A 19462-nucleotide genomic window follows, 5' to 3' on the forward strand; every position below is an offset into this window, starting at 1 on the left:
TTTATTTTGAGAGAGAGAACACACACTCGTGTGCACACCGGAAAGAGTTGCAGAAAGGGAGAGATAGAGAGAATCCCAAGCAGGCTCCATCCACACCATCAGCCCAGAGCCCAACACGGGGCTTGGTCTCATGAACTGTGAAACCATGACCTGAGCCAAAATCAAGAGTCAGACGCTTAACCAAGACTGAGCCACCCAGGTGTACCAACAGTCTACTGTTATGAATTTGAAAGCTTGTTTGTTTTTTTCTTTTGTAAGGGGTTGACACTTGGGTTCATGGTTGTGATATTGATATTACATACATATCTATCTGTCATAGTTTCTATAAGTGAAACAGTTCTCAAGTCTTAGTGAATATTTTATCTTTCTTTTTCTTTTTTTTTTTTTTAAGTAAGTGCTGTGCCCAATGTGGGGCTCGAGCTCACAACCCTGAGATCGAGTCACATGCTCAACCGACTAAGCCAGCTAGGTACCCCTTAAAGTAAATATATTTTTTAAAATTTTTTAATGTTTATATTTTTGAGAGAGAGAGAGAGAGACAGAGTGTGAGCAGAGGAGGGACAGAGAGAGGGAGACATAGAATCTGAAGCAGACTCCAGGCTCTGAGCTGCAAGCACAGAGCCTGATGCAGGGCTTGAACTTGTGAACCGTGAGAACATGACCTGAGCCAAAGTCAGTCACTAACCAACTCAGCCACCTAGGTGCTTCTACAGTAAATATTTTTAAATTTCATAATAGTTTCCAGAGAACACCATGACGTCCAGGGGCTTCCCTACCTGAACCACCAGTTAGAGATCTCGATGGTCTAACCAAATCTGTCTTGTCTGCCCAGAGACTGAAAAAGAGAACACTAAGTCAGCCTCCTGTTTCTCACAACAGATGCAGCTCAGAATCCAATTAAAGATGATGCAGGGTGGTTTTATAACTGAAGTATATTATACAGAACTTGGAGAGTTCTCCACATGAGAGCCACAAATGACTTAAAATTTGAGAAACCCTGAAGAAAACATCCAAAGTTCAGTTTTGCAAAGCTCTGAGAAGTCCCTTGATTACCTGCTCTAAGAACTACACGTGCTGGGGGCTCCTGGGTGACTAAGTTGGTTAAGAGTCCGACATCAGCTCAGGTCATGATCTTGCAGTTCCTGGGTTCAAGCTGTCAAGGCTCTGACAGCTCAGAGCCTGCAGCCTGCTTTGGATTCTGAGTGTGTGTTTTTCCTTTGTCCCTCTTCTGCTTGTGCGCGCTCTCTCAGAATAAATAAGTAAACATTTTTTAAAAAAATGCATGTGCTGGTTTAGTGTCTAATTGGGCTGATGATGACAATTCTTTGTGTCCTGCACATTTGACTCAGGTGAGATATTACGAAGCATTTTTCTGACTTTAAGGGGTATCTGATGAGTTCCTTTGGGTGCCCACCTTTCAAAGGATAAATAAAAGGAGAATGATTTATTTTGAAATCTGAGCTAACTTTAGGCTTACCTGGATGGGAGATGCGTGAGGTGATCTTTAACAGGTGCAAATTGAAGATCTACATTGAAAGGAGTGAAAGTGTATGTGGTATTTGTGGATCCTATAATTCCAAATAAGAGAATTGGAGTTGGCCACAGGCTTGCCTGAATGCAGGTCACATTCCTTGCTCTCCCTTTGTCTGTCTTCTTCTGCACAGAGAGAGAAGAGAATCCCAAGCTGGTTCTGCTCTGTTAGCACACAGCCTGATGTGGGGCTTGATCCCATGAACCGTGAGATCATGACCTGAGTGGAAACCAAGAGTCTCCCCCATGTGTGTGCATGCTTAACCAACTGAGCCACCAAGGCACCCCCGTTGCTCAGATTTTGCCATGTGACAGCAGAGATATAGCCATACAGCTCTGAAGCCAGGCTTACAATTTGGCATCTGAAATGAAAGAGCAATCTCTCCACCTCTGACTTGGGAAATTCTAGGGAAGGATAGTGTAGGTCAGACTGGGTCCCGTGCTGGAAGGAACAGAAAACTCTGATGGACAGCCTTTGGGGGAAGAGCAGTTTCCTAAAAAAATGGTGAGGTAAGGAGGCAAGGGATAGTTGATACCAGAAAGGGCTTGTGTGTCAAAGAGATTTACTCTACCATGAAGGGAATGCCTTTTAACATCATAGTTTTCTAGTTGATATTTCTCCTTTGACCAAGATCAGATTACTGATGCCAAGAGATTGGCTACTTCATGATATTGTAGAGATTGAGTTACTTAACCCCTCTGTGCCTCAGTTTCTCAGACTAATGTAGCTTAATAATACTGTATTTCATGAGGCCATTGTGAGGATTCAATGTTTAGAACAATGCTGGACATACAACAAGGGTTAAATAGATGGCTTAGTTCATGGTAGAGGGACCAGACAATGGGTGGAGCTAGGGACTGGAACTTCTATTGAGATAAGGTAGGCACTGGGAGGATTGACAGAGTTGTAGATACTGGAAAAGTTCATTCATCTAGTACAGCAAGGTGTCTGAAGGCTATGAATTGGAAACCACAGGTGGTAGTCTAGGCAAGCAACTAGATCTTGAGGGCCTACTTTGAGGGTCTGGCATACTTGTCCTAAAGCAGAAGCAGTACAAAACCGCTCTCTCCCTGGCCCTTTTTAAACATTTGGAAATATAGGGGTAGGAGGTTATGGTTGACATTGTGACTTGGATGTGTTTCTGGACTTTAGTGTCTAGGGAAACAGTATTTTTATGGGACAGTCCTATACAGAGAAGAACTATCCTTAAAAAATGCCTAAAGCACCCCACCAATGAAAGAAACCAGAATGACCTCAAGAGGCAGGCCCCAGAGTGACCAGGAACGCAAGACAGAGGTACTGAGAAATCCAAGCTTCTGTGGTTGTGATCAGTCACCACGCAATAGGGCCTCTGGGCACCTGACTTTTAGAGCAGGATTCCTGTGTTCTGGGAGGAGACAGAGACTGAAAAGAGCGATGTGGAGCTCTGAGTATATGGGAGCAGAGACAAAGACTCCAGACTCTGAACAGCACTGGATGGTTCATGTAGGACCATGGCCAGCGGGTTCATCTAAGTTCTGCCCCACCTCTGCCACCTCCATGCTTGTGAGATACCATTTGTGTAAGTCTTGATTAACTCCCCTGTTAAGGGGGTATAATGAGTATAGCATCTACCACATAGGGGTGCTGTAAGGATCAAGTTTTTAGCATGGCACCTGCCAACATTGTAAGAGTTCCATCAAGGAAAGCAGCGATGATTATTGTTGTCATTAATAACAATGACAGAGATCCATTTAGGAGAATCTAGCTAAAAAGGTAGGACGTTGGCCTTAAGAAAGTAGAAGTGCTGTTACCAATCTGGGACATTAAGTCACAGCCCAATCAGAGTGTGGAGACAGCTCCTCGGTTCCTTCCTGTGTCGGAGGAGGGTTGGTTATTGGGAGGAGGATAGATGTGATGTTGAAATGGGGTTCTAGCAGGTCATTGTGTGAGGAGACAGGAAGTGGAAGATACCAACTTCTCCGTAAAGAAACTAGCAGCTTAGCTGGGGGGCCAGGACTAAAACTCATGAAGAGTTCACAGAATAGTATGTATATATACTCTTATAATTCTGCAAAGTAATATCTATGTTTGGTGATGTATGTAGGAGAAAATAAAAGTCTGAAAGGACATGACCAAAATATTAACAGTGGGGATATCTAGGAGATGAGAACATGATTTTTTTTAAAAAGATTATGACTTTATTTTATAATTAGAAAAAGATGTTAGTTATAAGTGATCTAACACAGCATGTCATTCAGTTAAGAGTTCTGGAACACCATAGAAATGAGAAACCATGCGTTCTAGAATAATATGGGAAGATCCATAAGGAGGTGGCATTTTGGGAGGTTCCTAAGGGATGGATAGGATTTAGACACGGATGGCAGAAGACCTAAGGGAGTAGATTATCATGATCGGTGTGCCAGTTACCAATTTATTTCCTCTTGGGTCTAAAAGCCATTCTTGGCCCTGCTTTGTGATTCTGGAACTGAACCATATAGACCTTTCTGTCTTGCCAGCTGGCACAGCAGTAGGCTTTGTCCTGCTACAGCATATTTGGGGATGTTGAAAGAACTCCCTGACCAAGGAGGGACTGCAAAAAGCAGATCAAATTAGTAAGATAAAGCACTAGAAAATGTTTCAGGGTCCCAACCTCCAGGCAGAAGAGAAATTCATTCATGACCTGAAAGACTAGTGAGAAATCTTCTCAACATTGCCAAAGATTGCCAAGCATCTTCCCAAGGATTTTGCCCTCTGGCCTGCTCATCCCTTCCTCCGCAGTCTGTCTTACATGGCCAGGACCTTCCTGACAGGCACCTACTTCTAATTCTGAGCACACTGCACTTTCCACACCACTTTACCTTTGCCCACAGTATTGCCACTACCTGGAACATACTTTTCCATTCTTTGATGCCTTGACAAATATCTGTTTGTCCTTCAAAAGTCTGATCAGGCATCACAATGGTGGAAGAAGTTTCCCCAGATTACTTTCCCTCCAGCTTCATACCTTCCCCTTTGATCTTCTTTCTAGACTGCCTCTATACCATATGTTATCTTCAGCTTATTTAGTGTTATAGTGTTATTATTCATCTTTTCCTCCATTAAACTTTTTTTTAATGTTTATTCATTTTTGAGAGAGAGTGTGAGCAGGAAAGGGTCATGGAGAGAGGGGGACAGACTGTTCGAAGCAGGATCTGAGCTGACAGTACCAAGGCCAACGTGGGGCTTGAGCTAAAGGAACCATGAGATCATGACCTGAGCTGAAGTCTCATGCCCAACCTACTGAGCCACCCAGGTGCCCCTCCACTATTAAACTTCTTCATGGCTTTAATTCTCCCTGAGCCTTGCAGACAGCCTGGGACATAGCAGGTGGGCTGAACTGACTTAGGCTCTGCCCAGATGGCTGAGGACATCTCTAGAAGGGAGAATGGTATTATTTTTTTAAAGTTTTTATTTATTTATTTTGAGAGAAAGCACTAGTGGGGGAGGGGCAGAGCGAGAGAGAATCCCAAGCAGGCTCCGCACTGACAACATGGAGCCCAAGGTGGGGCTCAATCTCACAAACTGTGAGATCATGACCTGAGCTGAAACCAAAAGTCAGATGCTCAACCGACTGAGCCACTGAGTCGCACCAAGAATGGTATGATTTGAGAGGATTGGAACACTCAGAATTAGTGGGGGCATCATTGGTACGTATAAAATAGCATTTTAGCATTTCTGGCTTAGGAATGTTTGCAATCTAATATCTATCCCAGTAAGTTCCATTTGCATGATATTTTCCTACCTCTGTCTGTCTGTTCTCTCTCATACACAGGCAGGGGTAAGTGGTAGGAGAATTAGAATCTACTGTTAATCCATCTGCTTTGGGCCCAACCTATGAAATTATGAGCAGGAAAACACCTGTACTTCCTCATGAGGCTCTTTTCAATGCCCATTTCAGTTAAAATCCCCTTTTAACATAAGGGAGGGAAGAGTTTAGGGGTGAATTATAGGATATCCATCACAATTGGACTGGGGACAATTGGACTAGTTAAGTAACTCTGTGGATCTCTCTTCCCTATCTGATGACGTTGAGAGCATCTGGATTTTGATTGGACTGCTGCCAGAGCTCATTAGCATAGCGTACCTTGACCTGGATTAGGGAACAGCAGCTCCTGCGTAGAAAATGACCAGAAGCTGCTGGGACCTGAACCAGAGATGAGATTTTTATGACAGTGTTGGCTGCATCTCCAGAAGAAGTCAGAAGGTAAGGAAGCCACAAATCCTGCGGAGAGGCGAATGTAAGGAATGGGACCATAGGCACCCCATTCCTACTGAATTTCATTTGTTTTACTTCCTTTGGTTCTCTGTAGAAATGATGAAATCTGAATACACATTGGCCCAACTTGTTTTAAAAAAGGAAAAAAAGGGAAGTCTTTACGATTTATTTTCTTTAATTCTGGAGGAAAACTGAGTTGAGTTGTTTATTTTTGAAAGGTTGCAGTCTTTACTATGTTTTGTTCTTAACTTTCAGGGAAATAGTAAATTAATGTTTGTTCATTTGGCAAAAATTTATATCTGAGAAAATCAAAAGAGCAATGTAGCTTTCATGCAGCAAGATTTGTTATTCCCCTCCCCTTAATTTATTTGTGTGTGTGTGTGTGTGTGTGTGTGTTAATTTATTTATTTATTTTGAGAGAAAGTGAGAGAGAGAAAGGAAGGGGCAAAGAGAGAGAGGGAGAGATCAAGAGAGAGAGAAAGAGAGAGAGAAGGGAAGGGGCAGAGGGAGGGAGAGAGAGAATCCTAAGCAGACTGTCAGCATAGAGCCTGACTTGGGGCTCAAACTCATGAACCGTGAGATCATGACCTGAGCCTAAACCAAGAGTCAGGTGCTTAACTAACTGATCCACCCAGGTGCCTCTACCCTCCCCTTAATTTAAAAACAAAAGAATTATGTCTATGTCGCATAGGCTGAAAATGCGACAATGCTTTAGAATTTTTGAGATACGAATCTTGTCATTCAAGGTGTTTTTTTTTTTAAGATCAATCTATTCCAATTAGCTATAACAAATTTTAGACAATCTGAGTTACTGTTGTTGAAGTTTAAAGAGATAAACACATAAAACTGTTGCCATCACATTTACACTTGATCTTTGTGTCTCACAGACTTGTTATTTAAATCTTCTGAATTCAAGTCTGTCTGTGTCAGCATTTCTTCGGTAACTCAATGTTTATTCCCCAAACATAGAATTTGATTTAAAACTCTGGGGATTTAACCTTACAAAGCAGCGTTTAAAATGAAGGTGATCGGGGTGCCTGGGTGGCTCAGTCAGTTAAGCCTCCGACTTCGGCTCAGGTCATGATCTCACAGTCCGTGAGTTCGAGCCCCGCGTCGGGCTCTGTGCTGACCGCTCAGAGCCTGGAGCCTGTTTCAGATTCTGTGTCTTCTTCTCTCTCTGCCCCTCCCCTGTTCATGCTCTGTCCCTCTCTGTCTCAAAAATAAATAAACGTTAAAAAAAAATTAAAAAAAAATAAAATAAAACGAAGATGATGGACTACATGCTCTTTGAGTCTTTGACCACTAGGTTATAGGTGAGTGTGGTAGGTGGGATAGGGAGAGAAGAGACCCCTATTAGCTTGTTATGTAATGGTTACATGTTCAGGTCAACAGTCTTCTCTATCCAGATACTTTCCCTCAGCGTATCTCAGTGATTGACAAGTATTAGGGTTATATAGTTTTTGTTTGCTTGTTTTGGTTTTGGTTTTTTTAGTTCTTTTTTTAAATTTAGTTTTATTTTTTAATATACATCCAAATTAGTTAGCATATAATGAAACAATGATTTCAGGAGTAGATTCCTTAGTGCCCCTTACCCATTTAGCCCATCCCCCCCTCCCACAACCCCTCCAGTAACCCTCAGTTTGTTCTCCATATTTATGAGTCTCTTCTGTTTTGTCCCCCGGGTTATATAGTTAAATAAAGGTACATAACTAAGGAACAGAGCTCATGAACTTCCTAAGGTGGAGACTATTAAACTTTTAGTTCAAGTTTACTATTAAGTTGTTTTATGTAACATCATTATGTCCCTTGCTTTTACAAGGGCACCAGCAGTGGAAGTGTCACACTTGTAAACATGTTTCACTTAGTGTTCTAATAAGCATATTTCATCTGCAAAATGATTAATTTTTCCTCAGAGTAGAACTCCCTTCCTTTCTTTTCTTCCTTCCTTCTTTCCTTCCTTCCTCTTTCTTTCTTTTTTTACCTTTCTTCCTTCTTTCCTTCCTTTCTTTTCTTTTCTTTTCTTTTTTTGTAAATCCTCTTTAACCAGTTAGAAACTAGAGCAGTATTTCTAATGGGGGGGAAGAAATGCAGTTTGCACAAACATTTTTGAAGGTCTATCATTTACATAAATAATTTAATCAAAGTAAAGTGAGATAGAATTTTCTTGGAGGGGGGAGGGAAGCAGGAGATTGCTATCGGAAAGTCTTGAAGAGTGCTTTGAGTTATAGTAGAAACATTATTTTTAAGCAATAGTTCTCAAACAGTTTTGCCACCCAGGGGACATTTGGCAATGTCTGGAGACATTTTTGGTTGTCACAACAATGGGATGGGTTGCTACTAACACTTAATGGCCATAGACCGAGGATGCTGCTAAACATTCTTTTTTTCTTTTTTAATGTTTGTTTATTTTTGAGAAAGAGAGAGAGAGGGAGAGGAGAGAGCATGAGCGGGGGAGGGGCGGAGAAAGACAGACAGAAAATCCCAAGCAGGCTCCATACTGTCAGCGCAGAGCCTGACTCAGGGCTTTATCTCACAAACCATGACATCATGATGACCAGAGCCGAAATCAAGAGTCACAAGCTTAACCCACTGAGTCATCCAGGTGCCCCTGCTATTAAACATTCTACAATGCACAGGATAACCCCCCACAGCAAAGAATTATCAGGTCTAAAATGTCTTTAATGCCAAGGCTTTAGAGGAATCTGATGAGGATATCCATTGATAATATTTGAAGATACAAAGTGCACACTGGATTTATTGAGGAGAGGGAAAATAATCTCTGTGGCAATTTAGATTTAAAAAATACTTCTAGATACCTTTGGTTGTGATGTTTCCCACTTGTAACTTGAACCACATGTTAGCTAATGTACAAAAGTGTATCCATGAAAATAACCCCAAGCCAGTTCTTCCTCCTGCCCCAGGGAATATGGGGGGAAAGGTTCTAGTTATTGGCTGCAGATGACAATGGTTGCTACTCAGGCTTTCCCAAGCTGGAGACGTCTAGCTGTGAGAAAGGAAGCCCACGCCTGAGGTGAAAACGATGATCATGGTGCTTCTGATTCCCCATGGTCAAGCTTTATTTCAACAAGATACTAATGGCTTCTACATTGTTTTTATTTGTATGCTGGTGCTTGAAAAAATGTCAGTGAAACAGGTTTTTCTAGCAGGCAAGCACTGATTTTTATTTCTAACGGTCAGTGTTACTATCATTTATTTTTTAGTGTCAGGAATCAGTCTCCAGGTCTAAGCTGCTTGAATAAAGACTGGACTGATCAAGTCTACGAAGCGCCTTTTGAAAGCAAAATCTCAACCACTTCTGCGGGAAGTTGGATAGACAGAAACCCGTGGGTGATCTGACTATCATGGAGCCTGAGGACTTTGATTCCGAGGAAAAAGAGATGTTAAGCTGGGATATTAATGATATGAAGCTGCCACAGGTATGTACTTGTTATAAGAATCTGCCTTCAGCATGTGGCTATAAAGCTGGACTCTTGACTTGCTAAGACCTAGAAGGAAATTGGTGAGAGTCCAAGCTGGGGAAATTCCTCTCCTGAAAGCTTCAGCTGGGCATCCAATTGAGGAATTTTAAGAGGGGAAGCCATGACCTATAATTTGAGTGGGTTTTGACTTATCAGATTCCCCCCCCACACATACACACACAATAGTTATAGACTGAAACAAAGAAAATGCAACTTCCTTTCTCTTTCAAAGTTGGCTTGGCTGATGTTGCCCCCAACTTAGCTAGCTAGTAGAATAAAATCTGTGATAAAGTATTTGCCCGTAGATTGACTCTGCAGAGTACACAAGTTCTCATACAACCTTATTTGCTATAGTAATGATTTTAAATTAAATCTGTAACTGGAACGTCCAAATGATAGTGCTTTCATGGGATTTAGCAGCTCTTCTAGAACTTTTGTGGAGTAATACATGGTACATACATGCTGGGTGTTTTCCAGCGACAGAGTGACTTTCATTTCATATTTTCTCTACCTTCATTTTTGGCACTTGACTTTTTAATTCTTAATTTGGTGGAAAACATTAATTGTTTAAAACTGATGCCCTTTCTGGCATTTGAAGGATGCTTTCCTTGGAGGTTGTTGGAAAGGGTGTTGGGAAGGTTGACTGGAGACCAGCAGTACCTTGTAATAAAAAGGTCAAGCTAGTCTTCCTGATTCCAGGGAACAAGAAATTTGGATTATCCCAAGTGGAGGAGAAAAAAATGAGGTTCCATAGTCTTGATTTATAACCATTCCAGATTTCATTCTAATAAAGACTTCCACATCACTCCAAATTTCACTCTACTGAAGATTTTCTTTTCTTTCTGTTTTCTCCTTAAATTCCCCTCTCCATTACCTCTTGGTAGGTCTTGGAGGAGCTGGAAGACACAAAGTGTACCCTACTTTCCACTCATCTAAGATAGTTAAATAAACCACAGCTAAATCACATAAGTACCTATTGTAAGGATTTGTCCTTATGGTTTCTCTTAATGGTTTATGATTGTTGTAGCTGTTTTCAGGGAAACTTGAAAGTACATTTTAGTTATTTCTGGTTCAGGGACATATATTGATGCCTAGTCCTTTTCTTGATTTCTTGATTGTAGTTCACAAGTAGAAGGTGCGTGTCCTAAATGTCAAGAGTGGAAGTAAGCAGATACATACAAAATTTACAGTGTCACATCCTAGAGCAGGGGTTTTAATGGGGCTGGAGAACCCTCTGACATGGAAGGGAACACTGTGTACTAACATGCACTTTTTTTTCTGGGACAGAAGATCCATATGATTCATCAGATCTGTAGACAAAAGGAAGAACCACTTCTCTGGAGGGAAATTCAGGGCTCATAAAAGTTCATTTTCCCCCACGAATTTCCCAAAACAAAAACAGTCTCAGCTACTCAACACATTAAATTCAGAAATTCACAGCAAAAATACACATTCACTTTTGAAAATGTATCATTTATAGTTAATCAAAAAGTTTGATTGCTCATGGAAATAACTCCGTGACCCTCAAGTGCCCTTGTAAATATGCCAGGGAAATGATTAAAAGTGCAAAATCTCTTAATATTTTCTAAGCAGAAACAACACCATCCCAATGTGGGTATGTGCTGGCTCTGGAATCCTATCAAGAACCAGCCGAAGTGAAAAATAAAAAGATTTCCAAGCAGATTAAGTTGTATATTTTGTGAGCATATCTGGAGGCTGAGCGGTTACATTGTGTAAACCAGGGTATGGAGACAAATGCCTGGCTTGGGATTCCAGTTCTGCCTCTTTTTTTTAACCTGTAAAGCCTTAGGGAGTTGTTTACCTTTACTGAGACTTCCTTTCCCCTTCTGAAAATGAGGCAGTTGCACTCACTAGTCTCTTATAGAAGCTTTCAGTTCTAATGGTCTAGGATTCTGTGACCTGAGGTTAGGAAGGCAGCCTGCCCTCTAGAACTGGGGGCCCAGTGCTAACACAATGCCTGGCATGTTAACATGCCAGCAAATAACAAATGTGGAATTCATTAGCGAATGGCTCCACTGCTTAGAATCTGTGGGTCTCTAAACAAATCGATTTTCTCAAGTCTCAGTTACCTGCTCGGTAAAAGGAAAATAGTAATTCCTTATATACCTTGCCTCAGTCTCTAAACTCTTTAGAGCAGTGTTTCCGAAAGTATGTTCTATAGAGTATAAGTGACGAGGTATTTTTGTGGGTATATAAAGAAAGAGAAAACAGAAACACTAGATTCAACAAAGTTAAACAGACTTCTTCGCTGCGGACTTGAAGACTTCCATCCATGCAATGGCAGTGCTTCCAAGGGGAGGCTGTGTTAGGCACTTTGGCCCTGACTTGTTTTTGGCCGTGGAGCCCTGCCGGCGAGTAATGTTCCTCATGTCACCTGTTTGGGCACAAAAAATGTGGTTTAAAGGATCAAATGCAATTGCTTGTCATTGTTATAGATTTCCCCAGTGTCATTCTTTGTCACATTCATACAAGGAATTTAGAATTTATTTTTCATAATTTTGTGTTCTTGCCAGAATGATTACTTCTGCAGTGTGTAGGCAAATTCCTATAACTTGTAGACCAATTTCTTTCCTGCTAATCTACTCACATGCTTCAAGTTTCAGGATGGTCACCTGAATGTTAATTGCATCTTCTGTTACCCTAAATTCCCTGTCCCCTTGTACATCTCAGTTATGTCAAGATATATGGATTAAATTTTGGCAACAGTGAATGGTGACGTCCTCATTAGGACATCTAACATTTCCAAATGACTAGAATGTGCCAGACACTACAGCAGGCTCCAGGGATACAGAGGCCATTAAGCTATGTTAACTTTCATGGAAGGGCTCATGATCATCTGGGCAAATGTAACAAGGTCCGTGCCTGAACGGAAAACCTAAGTCATACAGAAAAATGCTGGAGGTACTTGAAACAGGAAGTCTGTAATTCAGGGCCCCTTGGGCATGGGAAGCAAGGCAGAGATTCTGGCAAAGGGCTTTCTCTGGAGAAGCTGTAAAATGTAAAAGGATTAGGGCAGGGGAAGGAAGCAAACAGGACAGTCAAGGTAGAGCAGGTCACCAATGTCCGAAGGCTATTCAGCCTCTACAGTTGAGGGAGCTTGTGCATAGGCGTTCGGCCAGGATGTTTGGGAAGTTACTGGCAGGAAAGGTGGCTTGGAAGCAGGCTATCCTAAGAGGATTCCATTGTTTTCTAGGAAGTGGGCAGCCACTAGGCTTTTGGGGCTGGACAGGATCATGATCAGATCCAGGGCTCAGAGTCCACTTGCCCTTGCTAAGTCATCTCTCCCCTCTATTTGTTTCATGTGTGCTTCCTTCTTTCAGCTGCATGTATGTCTTTATCGGTCTTCATTTCACTTGTTTCTGGTTGCTCCTCTAACTTGTGGTTATTTTTATACCATTTCTCCTTACTCCAGCCCCCAGGGACCCAACCCAGAACGGCAGGCACTCAAGTTACTCAAAAGCATCATTGATAAAATGTCTCTATTCCAGGGTAATGTGATATACCAATTTTGCTTTCCTGTTTTATTTCTCCTTAAATTACATTTTTCATTTTAAAATTTCAAATATAATTGCTTTAGGGTTTGCTTGGTCCAAGCAGCAAATGTCTGGTGTTGGTTTAGTCTTACCTTCATTAAAAATGTTAATTACAAATTCCTGGAAAGTGGCACAATCTCATTAATACGACTCTAACACTTGACAGCCTTGAATACCTAGGAGAGTTCTTTTTTTCTTTTTGTTGGTTGAAAATTGGGAAGGGAATCACTTCTTTTGCTTCCTAAGTAGTAGCCACTTCAGCAGGGTGCCAGTTTCTGTGAGCACAAATACAGGGTGTTCCAGTGGCACCACAGCAGACAAACCCTGAATCATTTTGTTCCTATGCAGGGGCAGTGTTCAGATTAAACCTGTGACCAAGGGTGCCTGGCTGGCTCAACTGGTAAAGCATGCAGATTTCGATATCAGGGTAGTGTGTTCAATCCCCACATTGGGTATAGAGCTTACTTTACTTTTTCTATTTTTTTTCATTCATAACTTTTCACTTGGGTCTTTTTTTTTCCTAAATATAATTTATTGTCAAGTTACCTAACGTACAGTGTATACAATGTGCTCTTGGTTTCATGAGTAGATTTCCATGATTCATTGCTTACATACAACACCCAGTGCTCATCCCAAGTGCCCTCCTCAATGCCTATCACCCATTCTCCTCTCCCCCCCCCCATCAACCCTCAGTTTGTTCTCTGCATTTAAGGGTCTCTTATGGTTTCCCTCCCTCTCTGTTTTTATCTTATTTTTCCTTCCCTTCCCCATGTTCATCTGTTGTGTTTCTTAAATTCCACATGAGTGAAATCATAGGATATTTGTCTTATTTCACTTAGCATAATACCCTCCAGTTCCATCCATGTTGTTGCAAATGGCAAGATTTCATAATATATATATATGTATATATATTATATATATGTATATGTACATATATACATATATATGTATATGTACATATATATGTACATATATGTATACATATGTACATATGTATATATGTACATATACATATATATATATATATCTCCATTCATCAGTCGATGGACATTTAGGCTCTTTCCATAATTTAGCTATTATTGATAGTGCTGCTGTAAACATTGGGATGCATGTTAGAGCTTACTTTAAAAAAAAAATCCGGGGCGCCTGGGTGGCTCAGTCAGCTAAGCGTCCAACATCAGCTCAGGTCACAATCTCACAGTTCGTGGGTTCGAGCCCCGCGTGGGGCTCTGTGCTGACAGCTCAGAGCCTGGAACCTGTTTCAGATTCTGTGTCTCCCTCTCTCTCTGACCCACCCTGTTCATGCTCTATCTCTCTCTGTCTCAAAAATAAATAAACGTTAAAAAAAAAAAAATCCATGGCCAAAGCCACACAAAGTCATTAACTCACAAAATCGCAAGGTTTAAGTACATTCTTTCATAGAGAAAAGATTTTAAAAAATATACATAGGCTAAACATAAATACAGGCCAACCTAAAACCTAGTGAGTCAACCACAAAAAAAGCCATGTCTTCAGTTAGTTAATTCCTGGACCATGATTTTAGCCAGCAAGGTTGTTTTTGCCTTAAGCTCGTAAGCAAAGGTGAACCTTTGAGCTCTTTCAGTGAATTCATGTGGCTTAGTGTAATCACAATGAGCCAGTAATTGTAATCAAATGTGTCTTGGTGCTAAAGAAGCTAACAGGTAAACCAGATTCTGGATCTCTTGTCAATTATTATCTGCCTGCATGATCAGGCATTGTTGGTCTGACAGGGCCACCTGTGACTTTGTCCTCCTTGCTGGTGTTCTCCTTGATCTATGCTGGGCCCCCTTGGTCATCGAATCCCCACTGCTGGAGCCAATTCTGCCATCCCGTGCTTCTGGTGTGATGGGGATAGCAACATTACTGCATCTGTGGTAGGAGAAACTCTTCTCTGGGTGCCTTCCAGAAGGTCCCTTGCTTAGTCAGGTAGAGTAGAAAAGGGAAGGAAGAAGAGAAGAGAGAGGTAGGTGATGAAGAATATGGAAAGTGGGGTACTCTGGCCCACCTTAGTGTTGTCCAAGCAAATAAGGAAATTTTTGTTTTGAGTTTTGTCCCTTTAACGAAGGTAGGAAATTGCAGTGTTAGCCTAAGAAGTTATTTGTGAGCTAACTCGAAAACATTTTGTTGAGTTGAATTTCTTCCTTTCATAACACTTGAAGTTTGGTTTCCAGTTGGCCAGAAGAGCTAAGTTCCTGAAAAGTTGTATGTAAATCAAAATGCTGGTCAAATTTTTTTTCCCCTGTGTTCCATAAATAACATCTAATTTTTTCACTCTTATCTGATTTGCTTAAAGGCATATCTGTTTGCTATCCCCGTTTTATTTGGAAACATTAATTATAAAGAATTAAGCTATGAGGAGGCTGGGTGGCTCAATCGGTTGAGCATCTGACTCTTGATTTCACCTCAGGTCATGATCTTATGGTTGTGAGACCGAGCCCCAGTTCGGGCTCCATGCTGTGCATAGAGCCTGCTTAAGATTCTCTCTCTCCCTCTCTCTCTGCCCCTTCCCACTTGCATATGCAAGTTTGTGCATGCTCTCTCAAAATAAAATAAACTTTAAAAAAAGAATTAAGCTATTCTTAGCATTAAAGAAAATCTGCAGATAATTGCTTTATATGAGAGTGGATTATATTCTAAGTGAACTCTATTTTAATGTAAATAACAACATGATAATGTAGGTGTCTTGATGCCTTATTTCAGAATTTTGGTTTTCATTTTATTAGTTTTAGATAATAGTATATATTTAATTCTTAAGGGACCCTATTAGAACTTTAAGTAGTTAAACTAAGCAGAAAGAGGAAGGATGGGTGCTCCAGAATTCCATGGAGTTGCAAAGATTTTTAGTGAGAGGATTAGATCTCTTAGTAAAAAAATTAGAGAAGTCATAGAAATGTTAGTTAAACCCCCAGTGATGTTACCCATGAGATTATAAAATATAAATTACTTAGATTTACATGTTGGAAACCTTAAGAGTATTCCCTTTAAATTATAAACTTCTTAACCAAGAGGAAAAACAAAGAGTTACTCATGAAAAGTTAGAAATTAAAATAAACAGATCTCTTGAAAAGAAGAAAATATTTTATGGAGATTTGCTAAACAAGATTAAGAAATGATTATTCTTTCTTTTTAAATTTTACCTATCTGGTGCCTTAAATTTACAAGGCTTTCAGAGATCACTATCATTCATTTGACACCTGAGTTCCTTTGAATTATTGGACTCTGGGTTTTGTCTTAATTTCCACATCCACTAAGCATCCGACTCAAAAGACTGAGCATAGAGAGTAGCTTGATACGAATACATTTACTCCTAGTAATTTTCTCAAGTCCATACATTGTCAGAATTATTACTGCATTACTGATGAAACTGGAAAAGTAGGCTGTCAGTGGAGAGGCTATCAGGGGGAAAAAAAAAGCTTAAAAGATAGTCAAATGTAGAGGCACCTGGCTGGCTCAGTCAGAAGAGCCTGTGACTCTTGATCTCCAGGTCATGGGTTTGAGCACCACATTGAGTGTAGAGATTACAAAAACAAAAAACAAAAAAAAAACAAAAAAAACAAAAAATAACCCTTAAAAAATGAAAAGATGGGGCCGCTGAGTGGCTCAATCAGTGGAGAGTTCAACTCTTGATTTTGGCTTAAGTCATCATCTTCCAGTTCTCAAGTTTAAGCCCTGTGTTGGGCCCCTGAGCTGACAAGCGCAGGGCCAGCTTGAGATTCTTTGTCCCCGTCTCTCTCTGTTTCTCCCCTGCTCTCATGCTCACTCTCTCTCTCTCTCTCTCTTTCTCTCTCTCTCAAAATAAATAAATAAACTTTAAAAAAGTGTTTAAAAAAAAAGACAGTCAAATGTAGAAAATACCATAAGCTCTAAAACCTCAACAATGTCAAAATAATTGAAAACACACAGTGTTCTCCAGCTACAAAGGAATCAAACTAGAAATTAATAGCAAAAGGAAATAGGAAAATCTGCAAATACATGGAAACTAAGCAATATATTTCTAAATAATCCATAAGTCAAAGAGGAAGCTTCCAAGAGAGATACATTAAACTGACCTGGGGGGAAATACAGTGGAGATCATTTTTTCCTCTGAACATCTGAGACACTTGTACGTATAAGTTCCCCTCCTGGTTTGTGGGGTTTATGGTGCTGACCAGCCTGCAGGGGCCACTCACCTTTAAAATGAAAATCTCCATTTTTCTACAAGTTTGCTTTGCCCTTTTCTCTGCTACCCTGACTGTTGCGCTTTGTGTTTGAGTAATTTAAATTCACCAGTAGATCTTTATAGTCCAAATTGTTAAAGATCCACATCTGAATGTTTTTTTAAAAGTTCATTTCTGAGAGAGAGAGAGAGAGAGAGAGAGAGAGAGAGAGAGGGAATCCCAAGCAGGTTCCGAGCTGAGAGTGCAGAGCCCAACTTGGGGCTCCATCCCACAAACTGTGAGATCATGACCTGAGCTGAAAGCAAGAGTCAAACACTCTGAGCCACCCAGGTGCCCTCACATTTTAATGTTTTAACCAGAATTTTTATTACTTCAGAAGATAAATACTATGTGTTCTGTGGTATTACTGTGACCACAGAAAACAAGAGGGCATTGTTTAGAGCCTTGGGTTAGAAGGAAGAGAAGGGGTGGGGGGTAGAACAAGCTGGAGTGGGGCTGCCTGAGGTGAAACTTACTTAGCTCAGAATTACCAGAGAATTGGGGGAGGGGAGGAAAGACCTGGAAAAAGCCCACAGTCCATTTTGCACCTTAGCCTGGGCATGAGTGTTTTCTGGAAGCTCTGTTGTGGAGCAGAGGGGACTCTCTGAACACCACACTGCCTTCTCCTTGCACAGCTTCCTGTTCCCACACGACAGGTACAGTGTGGCACAGGAAGGGCTCACCTGTGCCGTTCTGAGAAAGAAGGCTGTGGAAGAAGTTGTGCCACTAAAGCCTTTGCTTTATAGGGGCTTGGATGCCCATCTTGCATTTGGCTTGGCAAAGTTGAAAGCATGAAGTGACATCTCTGTGGGTCTTCTCTCTCCTGAAAGTCAGTGGCTCTTACAACAACACTGCTTGTGGCCTCAGATCTAGTAAAGTACAGAGCAGGACGTGGAGGCACGGAGAGGACAAGGAACTTTGTTAAGACTTCACAAGGCTGTCTGCCTCACAGGTCTTTTTTTTTTTTTTTTTTCTACATTTATTTATTTTTGAGAGACAGAGACAGCGTGAGCAGGGGAGGGGCAGAGAGAGAAGGAGACACAGAATCCAGAACAGGCTCCAGGCTCCAAGCTGTCAGCACAGAGCCCAACTCAGGGCTCAAACCCACGAACCGTGAAATCATGACCTGAGCTGAAGTTGGACACTTAACCGACTGAGCCACCCAGGCGCCCCTGCCTCACAGGTCTTAACCAGGAATTAGGAAACATCCTGTAATGGGCCAGACAGTCTCGGCTATGACTACTTGACTCTACCGTGGTAGTGTGAAAGTATCCACAGACAACACTTAAGTGGATGAATATGGCCGTGTTCTAATAAAACTTTATTTACAAAAACAGATAGTGGGCTGGATTTGACCCATGGACCCTAGGTTGCAGACCCCAGCTCTTAACTGTTAACTAGCACTACACCTCATGTACATGAAACCTCTCATTTATGTTTACTCAGATTCCTGTCCGTTCCCACGACATTCCATTCAAATGGCAACTGTCATTTTAGGAAACTTACAGTTTACAACACATCTGCTCTTCGCAGTATTTTTTGAAGAATGTTTTATCACTGTCCAAAGAGTTTATTTATTTATTTATTTTGAAAGAGACCAAGTGGGGGAGGAGCAGGGAGAGAGAGGGACAGAGAGAAAGCCCCAAGCAGGTTCTGCACTGACAGCACAGAGCCCAACGTGGGGCTCAACTCACGAACCGTGAGATCGTGATCTGAGCCGAGATCAAGAGTTGGACACTCAACCAACTGAGCCACCCAGGCACCCCTCACTGTCTCCATTTTAGAGAAGAGCAAAATGAGGCTTCAGAGACAAAGTCACTTGCCCAGGGTCTTGTGTTACAAAGTTCTTTGGCATGTTCTAAACTTGAGATCTAACTCAGTAAACACCAACTTTCCCATGCTGCCCTTCCATTCTAATGTTGATGTTCGCTTTTTTCCTTCTAAAATGCTTTTTTCTCAGTCTATTTTGTGCTGTCTTGTTGGGGAATCAAAGGAGAAGCACCCTGTCTTCTTGTGAACCTTATAGAATCTTCTCTCTGAGCTTTTAGAATCTTCTTGATGAAAAGTCTTATATCATGCCAGGTCTCTGAGGGCTATGGGGATGGACACAATCTAAGCTTGAGTATAGAGACTACTTAATGATTGTCATTCTTTTTTTTTAATATTAAATTTATTGTCAAATTGGTTTTCATACAATACCCAGTGCTCATCCCAACAGGTGCCCTCCTCAATACCCATCACCTACCCTCCCCTCCCTCCCACCCCCCATCAACCCTCAGTTTATTCTCAGTTTTTAAGAGTCTTTTATGTTTTGATTGTCATTCTTAAGAACTAGGAGGGATCTGTCAAATGCAGGATCTATGCACCAAAGGGCCAAAGGAATGTGAGGCTCAGCATCAGTGACTAACATTTATTTAGAGTGTAATCCATGGTTGGTGCTGTGC

At 41.2% G+C, this 19462-nt stretch overlaps 1 protein-coding gene across 3 annotated transcripts in view; it reads left to right on the top strand.

Annotated features, from left to right (window-relative positions):
- The window catches only part of GCM1 (glial cells missing transcription factor 1), a 49347-nt gene that overhangs the window by 22279 nt on the left and 7606 nt on the right, over nt 1–19462 (top strand). For 2 of the 3 annotated variants that reach the window (XM_027057565.2, XM_053222687.1), the window contains exon 2: nt 8990–9205. In XM_027057565.2, the coding sequence (XP_026913366.1) occupies nt 9131–9205 (75 nt within the window). In that variant the 5' untranslated portion in view covers nt 8990–9130. Of the gene's footprint in view, nt 1–5529; nt 5757–8989; nt 9206–19462 lie in introns of those variants that run through there. The other variant, XM_015070130.3, reaches the window with a different exon arrangement.

This window comes from Acinonyx jubatus, chromosome B2, assembly GCF_027475565.1.
Source record: "Acinonyx jubatus isolate Ajub_Pintada_27869175 chromosome B2, VMU_Ajub_asm_v1.0, whole genome shotgun sequence".
In the NCBI taxonomy this organism is placed as follows: domain Eukaryota; kingdom Metazoa; phylum Chordata; class Mammalia; order Carnivora; family Felidae; genus Acinonyx; species Acinonyx jubatus.